This window comes from Scomber scombrus, chromosome 21 (genome assembly GCF_963691925.1).
Source record: "Scomber scombrus chromosome 21, fScoSco1.1, whole genome shotgun sequence".
NCBI lineage: Eukaryota > Metazoa > Chordata > Actinopteri > Scombriformes > Scombridae > Scomber > Scomber scombrus.
The window spans coordinates 24,522,961-24,542,960 of record NC_084990.1 but is presented as its reverse complement, the minus strand read 5'-3'; the positions used below and the strand labels follow the sequence as shown (position 1 = coordinate 24,542,960).

General features: G+C 41.2%; 3 protein-coding genes across 4 annotated transcripts in view; 1 reads left to right on the top strand and 2 right to left on the bottom strand.

Moving 5' to 3' along the window:
* Positions 1-13,097, bottom strand: part of LOC134003394 (cGMP-dependent protein kinase 1-like) — a 40,506-nt gene extending 27,409 nt beyond the window's left edge. Inside the window, exons 1-2 of the mRNA XM_062442588.1 lie at positions 12,778-13,097; positions 4,431-4,597 (exon numbers count right to left, since the gene is read on the bottom strand). Coding sequence (XP_062298572.1) covers positions 4,431-4,597; positions 12,778-13,097 — 487 coding nt within the window. The remainder of the gene's footprint in view (positions 1-4,430; positions 4,598-12,777) is intronic.
* LOC134003385 (HEAT repeat-containing protein 1-like) overlaps positions 1-20,000 on the bottom strand; it is a 398,094-nt gene that overhangs the window by 266,472 nt on the left and 111,622 nt on the right.
* LOC134003416 (microfibril-associated glycoprotein 4-like) overlaps positions 1-20,000 on the top strand; it is a 153,164-nt gene that overhangs the window by 98,016 nt on the left and 35,148 nt on the right. The gene's annotated exons all lie outside the window — the stretch shown is intronic.

Genomic DNA, 20,000 nt, shown 5'->3' with positions numbered 1-20,000 from the left:
TTCCTTCTTTCCTCCGTCCTTCCTTCTTCCCTCCCTCCCTTCCTCCTTTCCTTCCTTCCTTCCTTCCTTCCTTCCTCCCTCCTTTCCTTCCTTCCTTCCTTCCTTCCTCCCTTCTTTCTTTCTTTCCTTCCTTCCTTCCTTCCTTCCTTCCATCCTTCCTCCCTTCTTTCCTTCCTCCCTCCCTCCTCCCTTCCATCCTTCCTTCCTTGACTCGAGGACAACAGGAGGGTTAACGTCTCTGTAACGACGTCACGGCTCAAATACGAGTAAAAATTCAGACAAACTGAACCAAGTGTGACCGTCAGGCTGCTTCAGTGGGAGGATCACGTTACCAAACAGGCCTCTTATATAACACACTAACCTCAAACAGCTATAAATATAACAAAAGAGCTCTGTGTACATACAGTAGAGCGAGAAGAGCACAAATCTGATTATAGAATCAAACTGTGGAAAAAGAAATCACATGAATTTGTCGTCATCTCTCTAAAAACGCCAACTTATAATAATAATATGAATAAAAATGTACGTTAATAAAAGTTGATGCTAACATCAGAGCCTCCACAGGGGGGCGCCGAAGAGCAGTGATGTTTGTTAGTGTCCATGTGGTTTAGTTTAAATTTAAAGGGTTAAAATGTGAAAATTAAAAAACAGTAAATTGTCAATAAAACACCATATCAACTAGTTTGGCATGATCTTACATTATAACTTTTATATTAACTAAAGGTAATGGAATACAATTGTTCTAAATATTACATTTACTCTGGGTTACCATGGAGACCAGGAACCATTTACATGTTTTAAATGAAGTCATTATTAGTATAAGTCCACTTAACCTTTGTGTCGTCCTCCCGGGTCAAATTGACCTCGTCTGTTTTGACTGTTCCTTCCCTCCTCCCTTCCTTCCTTTCTTCTTTCCTCTGTCCTTCTTTCCTCCCTTCCTCTTTTCCTTTCTCCCTCCCTCCCTCACTCCTTCTTTCCTTCCTTCCTTCCTCCCTCCCTTCTTTCTTTCCTCGCCCTTACCTTCCTCCCTTCCTTCTTTCCTCTGTCCTTCTTTCCTCTCTTCCTCCCTCATTCTTTCTTTCATCCCTCCCTCCTACCTTCATTCGTGCCTACCTTCTTTCCATTCCTCCCTTCCTTCTTTCCTCCTTTCCTCCCTTCCTTTTTTCCTCCTTCCCTCCCTCCTTCCTTCCTCCCCTCCTTCATCCTCCCTCCCTCCTTTCCTTCCTTCCTTCCTTCCTTCCTTCCTCCCTTCCTCCGAGGACAACAGGAGGGTTAAATGAAGTCATTATTAGTATGAGCCCATTTAAATACACTGTAGGTGATAAAATATGTAATATTCATCATTCTTTTGTGGTTACACCATTTGACATTTTCAGGAGCATTCAGTCTTACTTTTGGTAAAAAATGGTGCAAATGTCATTTCAAATTATATAAAACCAACAAAAATACTAAATGTACATTTTAACAAACCTGATGCTGCTTTTAAATCTAGTTTAACTGATTTATGAATTCATCATCTTACCAACATTTATTAGTCACTGACCCACGTTCCTCTTGTTCATACTGACTATTAAAAGATGCCGTTTAAAACTAGTTTTTAAGATCTGTTTAAGGTCATTTTCTGAATTCATCCATTTATAAAACAATTATTAAAACAATAAAACCTTAATTACACATTGATCCAGTTTTCTCTTATTGATCTTTTTTAACATATTGATAATATTGAACTGGGCGTAACTCGGACGTCCATGATGTCTTGCTGCGGAGCCGCTGAGTTCAGTCTGAATTTATCTCCTATAAAACCAACAAAAATACTAAATGTACATTTTAACAAACCTGATGCTGCTTTTAAATCTAGTTTAACTGATTTATGAATTCATCATCTTACCAACACTTATTATTACTGACCCATTTCAGATGTCATCGCCCCCAAAAATACGTGGGTGTGGGTGTGTGTCTCTGTGTGTTTGTGTGTGTGTGTGTGTGTCTCTGTGTGTTTGTGTGTGTGTGTGTCTCTGTGTGTTTGTGTGTGTGTGTGTGTGTCTCTGTGTGTTTGTGTGTGTGTGTGTGTGTGTGTGTGTGTGTGTCTGTGTGTGTCTCTCTGTGTCTGTGTGTGTGTGTGTGTGTGTCTCTGTGTGTCTGTGTGTGTGTGTGTGTGTGTCTCTGTGTGTGTGTGTGTGTGTGTGTGTCTGTGTGTGTGTGTGTGTGTGTGTGTCTGTGTGTCTGTGTGTGTCTGTGTGTGTCTCTGTGTGTCTGTGTGTGTCTCTGTGGGTGTGTGTGTCTGTGTGAAACTTCTTAATTTAAAGCAGAATAAATTTAATATAAACTGTAATAAAGGATCGAAGTAATTTGTGTCGTATGAATCGTTTTAATCTTCCTGCTCAAACAGCAGCTGCGACTCTGTGAGAGAAGCTGAGTCACTGTGTGTGTGTGTGTGTGTGTGTGTGTGTGTGTGTGTGTGTGTGTGTGTGTGTGTGTGTGTGTGTGTGATGATTCTATTATGAACAGAAAGTTAAAAAGAAAAAAACCAAAAGTCAAGTTTCAATCACAAGGAAGGAAGGAAAGATGAAGGAAGGAAGGGAGGAAGGAAGGAAGGAAGGAAAGATGGAAGGAAGGAAGGAAGGAAGGAAGGAAAGATGGAAGGAAGGAAGGAAGGAAGGAAAGATGGAAGGATGGAAAGAAGGAAGGAAGGAAAGATGGAAGGATGAAGGAAGGAAAGATGGAAGGAAGGAAGGAAGCAAGGAAAGACGGAAGGAAAGAAATAAAGAAGGAAGGAACGAAGGAAGGAAGGAAGGAAACTGGTCCGGATCGGACCCCTCAGCGGGCCGGTTCTGGCAGTGAGCTTCTAACAGCTGATCGATCACTGAATCACAGAGTTGTTGCAGCTGTGATTAAACACCATCAGATCTGAGAGATGGACGGGTCAGGGTTAGAGAAGAGAGAGAAGAGAGAGGAGAGTTGTGTAGGTGAGCGTTCAGCGAATTCAAGCGTTCAGACACGTTGCGCAACATTAGGACCAGCAGAACCAACCCAAACATTCGGTCCAAAGGTTGGACACAGCTGCAGGAAAACTTCAGACTTTCTGCTGCTTCAGCTGCAAATGTCACAACGCTCAGAGCCTCTAAAGAACTTCAAGCTTCACAACCGGGTCACTTCCTGCTTTAATATTAACCCTCCTGTTGTCCTCGAGTCAAGGAAGGAAGGAAGAAGGAAGGGAAGGAGGGAAGGAAATGTCACAACGCTCAGAGCCTCTAAAGAACTTCAAGTTTCACAACCAGGTCACTTCCTACTTTAATATTAAAACAGACGGGGTCAATTTGACCCGGGAGGACGACAGGAAGGTTAAAACTCGTAAACAAGTCTGGCTGAAACATTTCCTCAAGACTAAGACAAGTCTGAGTGTAAAACGGCCCAAACTCTCCCAGCTCACAGCTTTCTTATCTGGAAGAGGAGTCGTTTGTTCTGCACAGAGACACAGGAAGGAAGGAAGGAAGGAAGGAAGGAAGGAAGGAAGGAAGGAAGGAAGGAAGGAAGGAAGGAAGGAATGAAGGAAGGGAGGAAGGAAGGAAGGAAGGAAAGATGGAAGGAAGGGAGGAAGGAAGGAAGGAAGGAAGGAAGGAAGGAAGGAAGGAAGGAAGGAAGGAAGGAAGGAAGGAGTCGTTTGTTCTGCACAGAGACACGAGACCTGAATCCATCTTTCATAGTTACATCTGATAAAAGGTAAAAGATAAACGGACTCTACTTATATATAAAGCACTTTCTAGTCATTATGACTCAAAGCTTTTACATTATGTCTCATTCACACACTAACCAATTATACACTGTTGGCATAGTAACAGGAGCAATTTGGGGTTCAGCATCTTGCCCAAAGACACATCGACTCGTAGAGGAGCCGGGAATCGAACCGCCCGCTTTACCTGCTGATCCACATCTGCCCAAACACCAGATACAGATGCTTCCTGTTTCTAACCAACACACCTCACTTTCAACCTCCTATTGTCCTCGAGTCAAGGAAGGAAGGAAGGAAGGAAGGAAGGGAGGAAGGGAGGGAAGGAAGGAGGGAGGGAGGAATGAGGAAGGAAGGAAAGGGGATAAGGAAGGAATTAGGAAGGAAGGAAAGGAGGAAGGAGGAAGGGAGGGAGGAAAAGCGGAAGGAAGTAGGGAGGAAAGAAAGGAGGGAGGAAGGAAAGGAGTAAGGAAGAAAAGAAGAAAGGAAAAGAGGAAGGAAGTGAGGAAAGGAGGAAGGAAAAAGGAGGGAACAGAGGGATGAAAGAAGGAACAGTCAAAACAGACGGGGTCAATTTGACCCGGGAGGACATTGGAAGGTTAAGCCAACGGCTGCATGATCTCTGCATGAACTCTTTGCTCCTTTTCACCAGAATTGAACCTTTGCAACAGCATGAAGACAGAGGACGAGTCCATGTCCTCACCTTCCATCACGTAGACCAGAGAGCCAACGTCGCCTTCTTTGATGATGCAGGCGTCCTTCCCGTAATCCACCGGATACATGCAGTCCACGATCTCCTGGATCTGAGACAGCTCCAGGTTCCTCATGAAGTCGTTGTCCAGGATGGCGTCTTTGATCAAGTCCTTGGACCTGCAGGATCAGAGCCAGACATCACAGATTAGACCCAAAACGCTGATTAGTTTACTCCTTATTCTAAAGTCCTGAAGAAATAAACGTAATTTATGCGTAAAAACGCTTCCTTCCTTCCTCCCTCCTTTCCTTCCTTCTTCCAGCCTCCCTTTCTTCCTTCCTCCCTCCCTCCTTTCCTTCCTTCCTCCCTCCTTTCCTTCCTTCTTCCATCCTCCCTTTCTTCCTTCCTCCCTCCTTTCCTTCCTTCTTCCTCCCTCCCTCCTTTCCTTCCTTCCTCCCTCCTACCTTCCTTCTTCCTCCCTCCCTTCCTTCTTTCCTTCTTCCTCCCTCCCTTCCTTCCTTCTTCCTCCCTCCCTCCTTTCTTTCCTTCTTCCTCCCTCCCTCCCTTCCTTCCTTCCTCCCTCCCTTCTTTCTTTCCTTCTTCCTCCCTCTCTTCCTTCCTTCCTCCCTCCCTCCTTTCTTCCCTTCTTCCTCCCTCCCTTCCTTCCTTCCTTCCTCCTTTCCTTCCTTCTTCCTCCCTCCCTCCCTCCTTCCTTCCTCCTTTCCTTCCTTCCTTCCTTCTTCCTCCCTCCCTCCTTTCTTTCCTTCTTCCTCCCTCCCTTCCTTCCTCCCTCCCTCCCTTCTTTCTTTCCTTCTTCCTCCCTCCCTCCCTTCCTTCCTTCCTCCCTCCCTCCTTTCTTCCCTTCTTCCTTCCTCCCTCCCTCCCTTCCTTCCTTCCTTCCTTCCTTCCTTCCTTCCTTCCTCCTTTCCTTCCTTCTTCCTCCCTCCTCCCTCCTTTCTTCCTTCTTCCCTTCCTTCCTTCTTCCTCCCTCCCTCCCTCCTTTCTTCCTTCTTCCCTTCCTTCCTTCTTCCTCCCTTACTTCCTTGACTCGAGGACAACAGGAGGGTTAAACAAATAAATATCTACAAAGAGTCGTGAAAAATGTTTGTTTAACCCGTTTAACAGCTGTAGTGATATAATATATTATTCACCCTAAACACATTAAATATTCAGTATTATATTTATGATATGTGTGCAGTGAATATAAAATAGACTGTAAGATAACAACACTATAATATGACATAAATGCAAAAGAATAATGTTATAAAATGTTTAAATGCAAAAGCAAAGATTACATGAAGAGTTTGGTCACATTAGTTTGATTAGAAACAGAAATAAAGATTAATAATAATAATAATGATTTCAGTCTCTAAAGTAGTTCTGTTTGTGCAGCAACATTACGAGACAATCTGATCACTACTTTTACTCTTTGGAGAGTTTCAGAGAATAAAACTGAACAAATGACAACATTTAAAAGAGAGAAAAATAGCAATAATAATAATTATAGTAATTTTAAAAAGAAATAAAAAAAAGACAAAACTGGAAACCAATGCACACAAGAGAAAAATAAAAATGATAAAAATGCTTAAATACTTTAAATAAAATACATGGAAATACATCACTGATGGAAACGCAAAATAACCGAGTAGAGTAGAGTCGAGTAGTGCTGGAACTGTTTAGTGGAAAAGCCCCATAAGTTACATTATCAGCCAACCAATTAGACTGCAGGGAGGTTGTGAGCAGGAAAAGCTAGACGAGTCCCCTTTAGTACAAACATCAGATTAGAGTCCTGATAGTCAGGCTGATCTGAACCACTTCACTTTGAGGCTGAACAGGACTCTGCACCGGAGTGTCTGGGTAACACCAACGAGAGGAAAGAGAAGTGAGAGACAGCAGCAGTGGGCGAGCGAGCTAGAGAGGAAATAAAGAGAGAGAGCAGCGCTGTGGTGAGAAGAAAGGAGCGAAACTGAGATATTATTTTTTATAAAGTCGCCCACACAAGCCTGCAGGAAGCTGCTGCATCGCTTCCTTTACTTTGCTTCTCCAACGTTATATTATAATAATTATTAAACAGAATCACAGACAGATAAACGACCTCATCGCTGAGCATCCTGCAAACTAACAAACTTTCCTTCACTTGACTCCAAACCAGGCGGGGAGTTCCGGTCCTCTGAAATGAGGCCAACCAGGAAGTAACTTAAAACTGCATTCTATCAAAAGGCCACCAGGGGGCGACCGTTTTGGTGTCAAAAGGACTTCCGTCTCTATACAAGTCAATGGAGAATTCACCAACTTCTCACTTGATTTCTAACCTCAGTAAACGTTTTCAAAATGTGTTTATGGTCTCAATCGCTAGTTTAAAGCCTTCTTCAATGCAGTATGATGTTCATTTGGGACATTTTGGCCTCCCTGATTTTATATGTGACGATAAAGCAGGGTATGCATTAGGGCGTGGCTACGTCGTGATTGACAGGTTGATTGGTTCACAGGTTCAGGAGGGCGCCTCATGCTCCTCCTGATGCCCATATAAGTAGAATCCATGTTTTTATTTTTCCCAGCATGCACCTGAAATTTCCAAGATGGCGCTGCTCAGATCCGATACTATTGGCCTCCGAGCAGCAGTCCACAAACTAATGGGTGACGTCACGGATGTTACGTCCATTTCTTATATACAGTCTATGGTCTCCACTCATAGAAAACACTTCTGCTTTTGTCCACAGGGGGCACTGAAGTCAATGCAAAATGAAAAGCACACATCACAGATCCGTCTGCATTAAACCGGTTTATCCTATTAGATCTGAAATTGAGGTTAATGATTGTCTATTCTAAAGTTCACAGGTGTAAATTATCAATTAGTGATTCATAATTAGATATTCTGCTGAGCAGCTGCTGCTAAACATAAACACTCCTGCTGTCAGATATCTGCAGCACGGTTTGTATTTTCCTTTTTTTTCAGAGCGGCTCATCCCTCCCTCCTTTCCTCTGTCCTTCTTTTCTTCCTTCCTTTCTTCCTTCCTCCCTTCCTCTTTTCCTTTCTCCCTCCCTCCCTCCTTCCTTCTTTCCTCCCTCCTACCTTCCTTCTTCCTTCCTTTCCTTCTAGCCTTCCCTCCTTCCTTCCGTCCTTTCCTTCCTTTTTCCTCCCTTCCTTCCTTCCTTCCTCCCTTCCTCTTCTCCTTTCTCCCTCCCTCCCTCCTTCCTTCTTTCCTCCCTCTCTCCCTCCTACCTTCCTTCCTTCCTTCTTTCCTTTCCTCCCTTCCTTCCTCCCTCCTTTCCTTCCAGCCTTCCCTCCTTCCTTCCTTCCTCCCTTCCCTCCTTTCCTTCCTTCTTCCTCCCTTCCTTCCTTCCTTCCTCCCTTCCCTCCTTTCCTTCCTTCTTCCTCCCTTCCTTCCTTCCTCCCTTCCTTCCTTCCTTCCTCCTTCCTTCCTTGAGGGTTAAAAGGAGAATAAATGTTAAAAAAGAAAGAGGAATGTGATATATCAAAATTGAAAAAATGGTAAAAGCAGCTAAAAAAAGAACGGTTGTATTTTTCCTTTTTTTTCATCCCTCCTTTCCTTTCTCCCTCCCTCCCTTCCTCCTTCAAACACGGACACGTGTGAGTCAACGACGGCAGAGAGAGATGAAGATATTACAGCCAACCAAAGCTTTCCTTCCCGTCAACTCAATAAAGATTTGAATTGAAACTCACTGAAAGAGACAAAGAAGATTAAAAAGATGAAATGCAAACACAAGAATCAACACGTGCAGCTGTCGGTTGGAAAAGAGTTTTGTTGGTTTTTGTGGGTTTTTTTGTCTGAGTTGAGATTAAAACCAGATCTGAGCTCAGTTATCGTTCATGCAGCAGAGCATCCTCACAACCAATGATTAAAGATTTAATCAGGCTCCAAAATCCAGAGATCCAGCGTCCATCTGGAGCCTGCAGCCAATCTTCACATCATAATCCTGATAATTGCAGCTGCAGCGAGCGACTGTCCCGACTCTCTGTCCTCGTGTTTCCTTCTACTACAAATATAGTTTGTGCTTATGTGACAGATGGAAACATTTCAGCCTCATAAAAACATCAGGAGAGTGAGACTCTAATAAAGCCCATCAGATGCGTTGTTGTCATATCAGCTGATTTGTTTTTACACCAGATTTATTTACATTTATTCAAATAAAATCTGCTGAGTCAGCTGTTAGTCGTTTTCTACCTGCCGAGCACCAAACCTGACCAGCTGCTGCGTTAAAGGTAGGGTTGGTAATGTTGGAAAGCTAGCAAGAGAACTAGCAAGATTTGAAAATATCACCTCCTCCTGCCTCCTCTAAGTTCCACCCCGCTGCTCCCCCTCCCGTCAGTGAGTCCGTCCAAGCCACGCCCCCACAAACCGGCAACAGCGACAGGTGAAGACTGCACGCGCGAAGTAGGCAGAGAGAGAGGGGGGCGGATGCAGAACTAGACATGAAGGCACCTGATTGGTTTTTGCTTTTCGGTGCATGGATTGGTCGGAGTTTTAACAGTCCTGTGGCTGTCACAGAAGTCTGATTTTTTCCTTTTTCTAAAGACATAATGTATTGATACCTATGATAATAGAAGGACCATTTTACCCAGTATAACAAAAAGTGCTTCTGAACAGGATTACCAACCCTACCTTTAAGTCGTCACAATGATCAGATTGATTTCTGAAAGTTTCCAGTTCCACCGTCTGAAGAACTGATGGTTAGACTGCGACGTTCACTCCTGAATCCTGCAGGTTTTTATTGTGTAATGTGTTAAATATGTCGTTTTGTGGTGAGAAGTTTCGGGGTTTCTTATTCACTTCAACACAGTCGAGAGTTTTCTTTAGCAGCATCTAGTGGACGTTAGAGGAACTGCAGCTGGATAAAACTGAAACTGAGACGACACTTTGGCCAAAAAAAATATGAGTTTTGTGATAAATGTCTGAGGCAATAAAGTAACTCTGGGATAAGAGATGACTCTGTTGTTAAGGAGGGAAAAGACACCTAAAGGTCTACTTAAGAACAGACGGAGAGTTTTATTGCATCTGGTGGACGAGACGAGCACCGAGAGGATCTATTAGAGCTGGGTTTAAATTGGTATATCTGCATGTAAATTGGACTCAGGAGGAAACTAGCTGCAATGAAGACACATTGTGATCGAACTGACTCCGTATTATTACTGCAGAGGGAGAGAGTGAAGAAAAACAAAAGTCAACACAAAGACAAAGGCTGGATTTATGAAGGAAAGAAAGACGGAAAAGACAAAAGATGGAGATAAAGTAAAAGGAAAACAGGATGAGAGGAAAAAAAGAGCTGCGAAGGCAAAAAGAACTGAAGAGAAAAGAGTTAAATGAAAAAAGTAAGAAGAGAAACATGAAACAATCAAAGTGGAGAGAAACACAAAGAACAATAAGATGAGAGATTACATGAGAGAAAAAGGAAAATGAGATAAAGTGACGAAGAATAAACAGATTTTTTATGACACTAAAAAGAGGATACAGGGAGAGACTTTTATAAGCTGCACTCAGATCAGTTTCTACCCGACTGTGTTTATGTTTGAGCAGAAAGAAAAAACCTGAATGAACTCGCTAGAAATTCATTAAAAAACACAAAAATACTGCAGTATTATGAGTGATGTAGTATGCAGTATTACAGTAAAAGTACTGCAGTATTATGAGTGATGTAGTATGCAGTATTACAGTAAAAGTACTGCAGTATTATAGTGATGTAGTATGCAGTATTACAGTAAAAGTACTGCAGTATTATGAGTGATGTAGTATGCAGTATTACAGTAAAAGTACTGCAGTATTATAGTGATGTAGTATGCAGTATTACAGTAAAAGTACTGCAGTATTATGAGTGATGTAGTATGCAGTATTACAGTAAAAGTACTGCAGTATTATAGTGATGTAGTATGCAGTATTACAGTAAAAGTACTGCAGTATTATAGTGATGTAGTATGCAATATTACAGTAGAAGTACTGCAGTATTATAGTGATGTAGTATGCAGTATTACAGTAAAGTACTGCAGTATTATAGTGATGTAGTATGCAGTATTACAGTAAAAGTACTGCAGTATTATGAGTGATGTAGTATGCAGTATTACAGTAAAAGTACTGCAGTATTATGAGTGATGTAGTATGCAGTATTACAGTAAAAGTACTGCAGTATTATGAGTGATGTAGTATGCAGTATTACAGTAAAAGTACTGCAGTATTATGAGTGATGTAGTATGCAGTATTGCAGTAAAAGTACTGCAGTATTATGAGTGATGTAGTATGCAGTATTACAGTAAAAGTACTGCAGTATTATGAGTGATGTAGTATGCAGTATTACAGTAAAAGTACTGCAGTATTATAGTGATGTAGTATGCAGTATTGCAGTAAAAGTACTGCAGTATTATGAGTGATGTAGTATGCAGTATTACAGTAAAAGTACTGCAGTATTATAGTGATGTAGTATGCAGTATTACAGTAAAAGTACTGCAGTATTATAGTGATGTAGTATGCAGTATTACAGTAAAGTACTGCAGTATTATAGTGATGTAGTATGCAGTATTACAGTAAAAGTAGTGGTTTGGTCCTCTGACTGATATATTATTATATACATAAATACATTTAAAGAGGTCGGGTTGTGAAGGAGAGAAACAGGAAATGAGATAAAGTGACGAAGAATAAACAGATTTTTTTATGACACTAAAAAGAGGATACAGGGAGAGACTTTTATAAGCTGCACTCAGATCAGTTTCCATCCGACTGTGTTTATGTTTGAGCAGAAAGAAAAAACCTGAATGAACTCGCTAGAAATTCATTAAAAAACACAAAAGAACAGCAAGCAGCACTTTTCCTCAGGTCAAAGAAATGCAGTGAAGTGAGTAACATCAGCCTAGAGACTAGAAACACCATCGCTACAGTAGAAACGTCCTCAGAAAGGCGTTTCCCTGCACAGCTGATGTGGATGATGTTCGTATTTTAGACCGAATCACTTCATGAATAAAGTCGTCTGTCATCAGCTGATCATTAACTCGTCTGCTGTGACGAGCAGAAAGAGCTCATGAAGCGTTACTGCAGACAGCAGGAGACCTGGTGGGTGTTTACAGCCCACACACACACACACTCAGCTGTAATACTTTTATTATCACACACACACACACACACACACACACACACACTGAGACACACACACAGACACACATGATGACAGAGAGAAGTGGTGGGATGGCAAATGAAACCCTGTCAAAGCTCTGAGAGGCCTGTCTGTGTGTGTGTGTGTGTGTGTGTGTGTGTGTGTGTGTGTGTGTGTGTGTGTGTGTGTGTGTGTGTGTGTGTGTGTGTGTGTGTGTGTGTGTGTGTGTGTGTGTGTGTGTGTGTGTGTGTGTGTGCGTGGGCGGATCACAAGGATTAAAACCCGACACGGCGGTTGCTATTGCTGCTGTGGACGGACAGAACATCACATTATATTCTACTGATCTGAAGACAACACAGAGATTTAATAACATTTCTTTTCCGCTGACTTGAGGGCAAAATAATGAAGTGAACAGAAGATTTTATAAAAAGAAAAACATCATAAACAGCTGTTATACCCAACCTGGACACATAAAATCAAAACTATCTGACTGAACAGACACTAAGAGAAAGATTATATGACTCATATTCTTCACATCTCCAGCTTCTATATTAATATTCTGAGTCTCTGCTGGAATAAAAACTCCTTATTTATCTTCTACTGGTCCTTTATGCAGCCGCTCAGTTCAGCCTCTGTCTGAAACAGGCTGTTTTAACTCCTGTCTCTTTAAGGCCTTGGCAACCACCTTAGCAACCACGGAACACAGTCCTTAGCAACCACGGAACACAGTCCTTAGCAACCACGGAACACAGTCCTTAGCAACCAAAGCTTCTACATAAACTAACTATAGTAGCAGGATTTCACTTCTTTTTCTCCTTCTTTACTCCAAATGTTCAACTTCTCAAATCACATCCGTACATGTTGGAGCTGAATCACATCTGAGATATGAGAGTGGAAACACCTTAGCAACCACCTAGCAACCACCTTAGGAATCACCTTAGCAACCTCCTCAGCAACTGCCTTAGCAACCACCTTAGCAACCACCTTAGCAACTACCTTAGCAACCACCTTTGCAACCAAGGCTACAGAACGGACGGCTGTTTATGTTCCAACAATCTGACATCATCTAGTTGGAAGAGTTTTAAAAGCAAGCAGGTTGAATCCTGACTTTTGACTTTCAGGCAGCATTTCTACAAATGTTCACCTTAAGTTTCTGAATTTTGATCATGTTTAACATCTGACATCAGGACAGGATATATAAATAACAGAAATCCACTAAAAACAGAATATATCTCCACACACACACACATGGAGGACCTACTCAGGACTCTTGGGGTAGAAGGGCAGGGTGACGTGGCTGAGCTCGCTGATGTCACAGGCGGTGGGCTCGGCGGAGATGGCCTGCCTCTTGCTGCGGTGCTGGTCTGGCTGCAGGACCAGGCTCTGCTGCTGGGCCTGGACCTGCTGGGCGGTGGCGGGTCGGAGCACGGACCGGTACTTGTCCAGCTCGTTCTGCAGCCGCTGGATCAGCTCGTCCTTCTGATCCAGCTCCAGCTCCAGCTCATCGATCAGAGCGTCGCGCTGCCGCAGCTCCTCGATCTTCTCCTGCAGGGCATACTGCAGATCCCGCAGGGTCCCCATCGCTTCTCTGGGGGTTCTCTGAGGAGTTATCAGCGTTCCTGGGCCTTTTGAGGTTCTTCTGCAGTCCCCAGATTTCCCTTGGGTCTTGAGGGTCCCCAGGGTTCTTACTGTATGGGGTTCCCAGAGAAATTAAGAGTTTCGTTGGGTTGCTCAACGTCTGTTTACATCCTCCAACTCGCTCAAAGTGTCATTTAAGGATTCTTAAGGGTTCGTTGAGTTCTTCGGAGCCTTAGTGATCTCTAGAGTGCATACTGGTTGTTCTTGGAGGCTTTAAGGACTTAAGCTTTCCTGTGAGGTTCTCAGTGTTCCTCTCAGGTCCCCCTCAGGTTTCTACGAAAGGTGTTTAGGGGAGTTTCTCAGGGATCTATAGCGTTCCTCTATATGTTTTACAAGAGGTTTCGGAGACCTTAAGATTCTTCTGGTGTTCCTTTCAGCATTGGAGGTCTCAAGAGGAAGTTTCTAAGAAGGTTTTTGTCGAGGTTCCTCCAGCGTTGTTTGTATATTTAAGCAATATACAGATTTGCTTTTAGGATGTTGGTTCCTCAGAGTCCAAGGTCTCTGTTTCTGATTTTATAAAATGGAGAAAATAACTTCAGTTTCAAAATGAACTGAATGAATAACTGAAGATATAAATATATGTCTTGTTTTTTTTTTCCAATAGATCAACAACTGTTAGCTTCCTGCAGAGTTCCTCTCCTCCACATTAGCAGCAGGTTTGTGATCAGTTTTAAAGATTTTATTATTTTAGTCAAAAAGCGGTTTGTAGGAAAAGTTGTAAATGAGTCTTCAGTGATTAAACACACAGATTTAACTTCAGATCAATTAAAAAAGACTGTGTGAAAATCAAGAGACACCTGAAGGACTGTCAGTGTCTCCAGGATCCTGCAGCAGGTTTAAACGTGCAGAAGTAAAACACTCTTCACATTCAGAGTTTCAGAGAGCAGATGAGTCGCAGCATCAAACCCGAGCTGTGACACAAACCTTTAAACATCCTCCGGTTTACAGGCGTGAAAGCTCAGACAGGTGATGCAGTAAAAGTCTGAAACTTATCATTAAAAAATCCAGAGACGTGACGGAGTGAAAAGGATGAAAACGGCGTTAAAAACGATCCGATAGAAGAGAAACAGAGCTGCAGGAATCCAGATGAAATCCGTCACATCAGCGCCGGAAACGGTGAATATCCCGGTTTGAAATGAGTGAAAAATCCGATGAGTTGGTGAGTTTCAGACTGGAGGAGAAAACGGAGCCTGTGAGGACAGAAAGGATCGCTGAGGATGATGATGATGATGATGATGATGATGATGAGCTTCATTAGTTCAGTGAGGTTTAACGGAGGAGACTGAAAGTTGGTCCGTCTGAACGGCTCCTCCTCCTGATCTCTCTATGAACTCCTGGTCTTCATCATCATTATTATTATTATTACTGCTGTTAGTTTTTAATGATTTAACCAGAAAATATTCTCTGTTCGTCTCAGGTCCGTTTAACACAGTATATAGAAGACAAAATGAGCCCAGTTTAACCAGTGAGAGAAGAAGTACTGCAGTATTATGAGCGATGTAGTATGCAGTATTACAGTAAAAGTACTGCAGTATTATGAGTGATGTAGTATGCAGTATTACAGTAAAGTACTGCAGTATTATGAGTGATGTAGTATGCAGTATTACAGTAAAAGTACTGCAGTATTATGAGCGATGTAGTATGCAGTATTACAGTAAAGTACTGCAGTATTATGAGTGATGTAGTATGCAGTATTACAGTAAAAGTACTGCAGTATTATGAGCGATGTAGTATGCAGTATTACAGTAAAAGTACTGCAGTATTATGAGCGATGTAGTATGCAGTATTACAGTAAAAGTACTGCAGTATTATGAGTGATGTAGTATGCAGTATTACAGTAAAAGTACTGCAGTATTATGAGTGATGTAGTATGCAGTATTACAGTAAAAGTACTGCAGTATTATAGTGATGTAGTATGCAGTATTACAGTAAAAGTACTGCAGTATTATGAGTGATGTAGTATGCAGTATTACAGTAAAAGTACTGCAGTATTATAGTGATGTAGTATGCAGTATTACAGTAAAGTACTGCAGTATTATAGTGATGTAGTATGCAGTATTACAGTAAAGTACTGCAGTATTATGAGTGATGTAGTATGCAGTATTACAGTAAAGTACTGCAGTATTATGAGTGATGTAGTATGCAGTATTACAGTAAAGTACTGCAGTATTATAGTGATGTAGTATGCAGTATTACAGTAAAGTACTGCAGTATTATAGTGATGTAGTATGCAGTATTACAGTAAAGTACTGCAGTATTATAGTGATGTAGTATGCAGTATTACAGTAAAGTAGTGGTTTGGTCCTCTGACTGATATATTATTATTATGACATCATTAGATTATTAATAGTGAAGCATCAGTGTTAGAGCAGCATGTTACTGTTGTAGCTGCTGGAGGTGGAGCTAGTTTACACTACTTTATATACAGTTAGCTAGTTTACACTACTTTATATACAGTTAGCTAGTTTACACTACTTTATATACAGTTAGCTAGTTTACACTACTTTATATACAGTTAGCTAGTTTAGTCCAGTGGTTCCCAACCTAGGGGTGGGGCCCCTCCAAAGGGTCAGCAGATAAATGTGAGGGGTGGTGAGATGATTAATGGGAAAGAAGAACAAACTAAGTTCTGATTCACAAATGTGTTTTCAGGTTTTTGGACTTTTTCTCTAATCTTTGATTGTTGCTGAAATATTGGATCATTTGAACATTTATAGAAATGAAAGCATGTGAGAAGTTTAGAGGGAAACATCAGTATTTGGTGGAGCTGTTAACAACTCATAGACATCTGAAATGTGAGCCGACTACACACTGCTTTTTGTAAGACGTCTAAAGAAAATGAAACTCACTATAAGTTATTTCCTACATTGAGGAACTGAACCTTTGAGCAGTTCAACCACAGACTGATTTGTCCTCCAAACATGTTAAAAGACTAAAACTCCACTGACACTTTATTGTGAGACACACTTGTAAAGTGTTTGTGTGACAGAATGATTCGATCTATTTAATCATCTGAAGTCTCAGCAGCGTGTTTGCTCTGTTAGAGTAGATCAGAGACTATTGAAGTGTTATTTCTCCTTTACAGAAAGTATTTTGACTGTTTTTCATTTGAAAGACAAGAACTGATATTAATGGGCAGTTTCAGATCAGCTGTGTATGAAACAAACAATAGAAAGCTTGTTTTAAACTAACATCAGACTTGGTAAGAAATACTGTTGTGTGTAGACTGATAAATGTGCTTTGACATTTCTTTAATTAAAGTGTCTTTGTGTTGTTGGGTATCGCTGTGAAGCTGCAGAACGGCCATTAATCCTTTTATTTTCTCCCTGAAGGAGAGAAGTGTCTCAGATCGATGGAGCCGCAGAAACAACAAACATCACAAGACAAACAAAGTAAAGAAGAAAACACACCTGCAGAAGGCTGAGATGAGCTAGTAGAAACCTACAAGACTTCAGACGTTTAGATTCTGATTGAAACAGCATCAGAGAGCGTCTATATTCTGAACATAGACTGTATATCAGGAGGAGCATGAGGCGCCCTCCTGAACCTGTGAACCAATCAACCTGTCAATCACCACGTAGCCACGCCCTAATGCATACCCTGCTTTATCGTCACATATAAAATCAGGGAGGCCAAAATGTCCCAAATGAACATCATACTGCATTGAAGAAGGCTTTAAACTAGCGATTGAGACCATAAACACATTTTGAAAACGTTTACTGAGGTTAGAAATCAAGTGAGAAGTTGGTGAATTCTCCATTGACTTGTATAGAGACGGAAGTCCTTTTGACACCAAAACGGTCGCCCCCTGGTGGCCTTTTGATAGAATGCAGTTTTAAGTTACTTCCGCGTTGGCCTCATTTCAGAGGACCAGAACTCCCCGTCTGATTCTGCAGCATGACAACGAGCCCAAACATGCATCCAGAGTCATAAACAACTATATATATATATATATATATATATATATATATATATATATATATATATATATATATGTATATATATATATATATATATATATATATATATATATATATATATATATATATATATATATATAAAACCTGATATATATATATATATATATATATATATATATATATATATATATATATATCAGGTTTTATGGGTATGAATGTGTATGTGGTCATTATGGGTGAGATGTGCTTGGCTCGTGTGTATGTGTATAAGTGTTATGTGTATTTATCTTATTTATCATTTTATTTATTTTTTTATGCTGCATTGGACTGTTCAAACAGCGTCTCGTTGAACACTTGCAATGACAATAAAGATCTATTCTGTTCTTCTATCTTCATCAACAAGAAGAACAAGGAGTCCTGCAGCAGATGGTTCAGATCTGAACATCATGGAGTCAGTCTGGGATTAACACCAAGAGACAGAAGCAGCTGAGACGCTCAAATCCACAGAAGAAGAAGAGGAAAAAGAAGAAGTAGAAGAAGAAGAAGAAGAAGAAGAAGAAGAAGAAGAAGAAGAAGAAGAAGAAGAAGAAGAAGAAGAAGAACTGGTGATTAAGATGACTGACCAACAACCAACCTGCTGATTACCTGAAACACTGAGAGCAGGTGTACCGAGGAGACAAAGCTGCTCACTGATAAACGGTTTTAATTTAAGTTTCTGCTGTTTAATCAACTTTGGAAGGGACAAAAAAACGTTTGCACAGTAGGTCTACATACTAAACTCTGTGTCTTAGAGCCTGTAACAGAGTCAATGTTCACTGATCATCAGAACACATGAAGGAACCAAACTGAGACGCTGCTGTCTGCTGTCCTGGACTTCCCTCTGCTGGCCGCTTACTGTCACTACAACACACTGCAGCTCCTTCCTTCCCTCCTTTCCTTCCTCCTTCCTTCCCTCCTTTCCTTCCTTCTTCCTCCCTTCCTTCCTTCCTCCATCCTTCCTTCTTCCTCCCTTCCTTCTTCCTCCCTTCCTTCCTTCCTTCCTTCCTCCATCCTTCCTTCCTTCCTTCTTTCTCCCTTCCTTCCTTGACTCGAGGACAACAGGAGGGTTAATTAAAGAAAGCTGCTAAAAAACATAAATACTGACATAATCATATTAGACCTTTTTCTCCATCCTTATCAAAGTTATATGAAGTTATAAGACAAACAAGAGAGGACACGAACTTCACCTGGAAACACCTTAGCAACCACCTTAGCAACAACCTGAGCAACCACCTTAGACAAACCTCCTACCAGCCTGATGGTAACGTGTCTGGTTGTCCACTGAGCAGGAGGGTGAATGCAAACATATGTTTTAGAGCTTTACAGGAGAAGAAGTTCATTAATCTAAAACTGTGAAAGGTGTCGACTCTCCTGTTTTTCTTGCAGCGAAGGGGAAATATTGTGTGTGTGTGTGTGTGTGTGTGTGGTGACCATCCTCTGATGGAATGAAGGACCTCACTGTTAAACATGCAGCAGGAGTTTAGTTTAATATTGACTGAACTAAACGGAGAATAAATCCCTCTGTGTGTGTGTTTGCTCACCAGCTGCTGGATGATTGACAGCTGGAGTCGGTTAGATGATGAAGAAGAAGAAGTTGTTTACTCTGTTTTAAGGTTTAAATTTCGGACTAAAATTTAACTTAATGTACAGAATGTTGAGCCATTGAAATACATGAATGTGTTTTTAAATAAAGCTTTATTTTAAACATCATTTCAATCAGAAGAGACGAGAATAAAGCAAATGAATTAACCCTCCTGTTGTCCTCGAGTCAAGGAAGGAAGGAAGGAAGAAGGAAGGAAAGGAGGGAGGAAGGAAGGAAAGGAGGAAGGAAGGAAGGAAGGGAGGAAAGGAAAGAAGGAAGGACGGGGGAAGGAAGGGAGGTAGGAGGGAGGGAGGGAGGAAGGAAGAAGGGAGGAAGGAAAGAAGGATGGGAGAAAGGTAGGGGGGAGGAAAGAAAGAGAGAAGGAGGGAGGAAGGAAGGAGGGAAGGAAAGAAGGACAGAGGAAAGAAGGAAGGGAGAAAGGTAGGGGGGAGGAAAGAAAGAGAGAAGGAGGAAGGAAGGAGGGAAAGAAGGAACAGTCAAGACAGACGGGGTCAATTTGACCCGGGAGGACGACACAAAGGTCTTTGACTCTACTATGGGTATATATTGAAGTGATGAATCTGTGGTGTGATTGGCTGATAATGAAGGTGTGTGTCGAGCTTTTTGTTAGATGTAACCGATCACGGCCAAAGCTGCTGTTTTTAGGAATATCTCAAACTTTTAAAAGATGCAGAAAAGTGAATTAATGCTTTTATTTCTAGTTGAATTTCATGATATAGAAATGCTTTTATTTACAGGTCTGAGTCTCTTTGGTGCATTTCCTGTTGATTTAAGGCTCTGTTTTACATATACTTCATTTTATTCTCATTTTCTGGACATTTTTGGAGTAATTTGCAGATATTTAACGGTTCATGTTTCAGATAGTTTTGCTGAATGGGATGAAATTGGTACAAATGATTAAAACCAACAGAAAACCGTGTTAAGCCTTATCATCAGATACATGCAGTACACCGATCAACCACCAGGGGGCTTTTTATTTCAATGCTGTCAATCAGTGACCTTTTTACAGTATTTTTGTGCTTTTTGCAGACATTTTGTCTTTCTTTGCAGTATTTATATCCTTTTAGCAGTATTTTTGTATTAATTTGCAGTAATTATGACTTTCTTTGCAGTATTTGTATCTTTTTTTGCAGTATTGTTGGCTTTCTTTGCAGTATTTATGTCTTTCTTTGCAGTATTTATGTCTTTATTTGCAGTATTTGTGTCTTTCTTTGCAGTATCTTTATCTTTCTTTGAGGTATTGTTGTCCTTTTTGCAGTATTTTTACTAATGAAGAGATTAAAG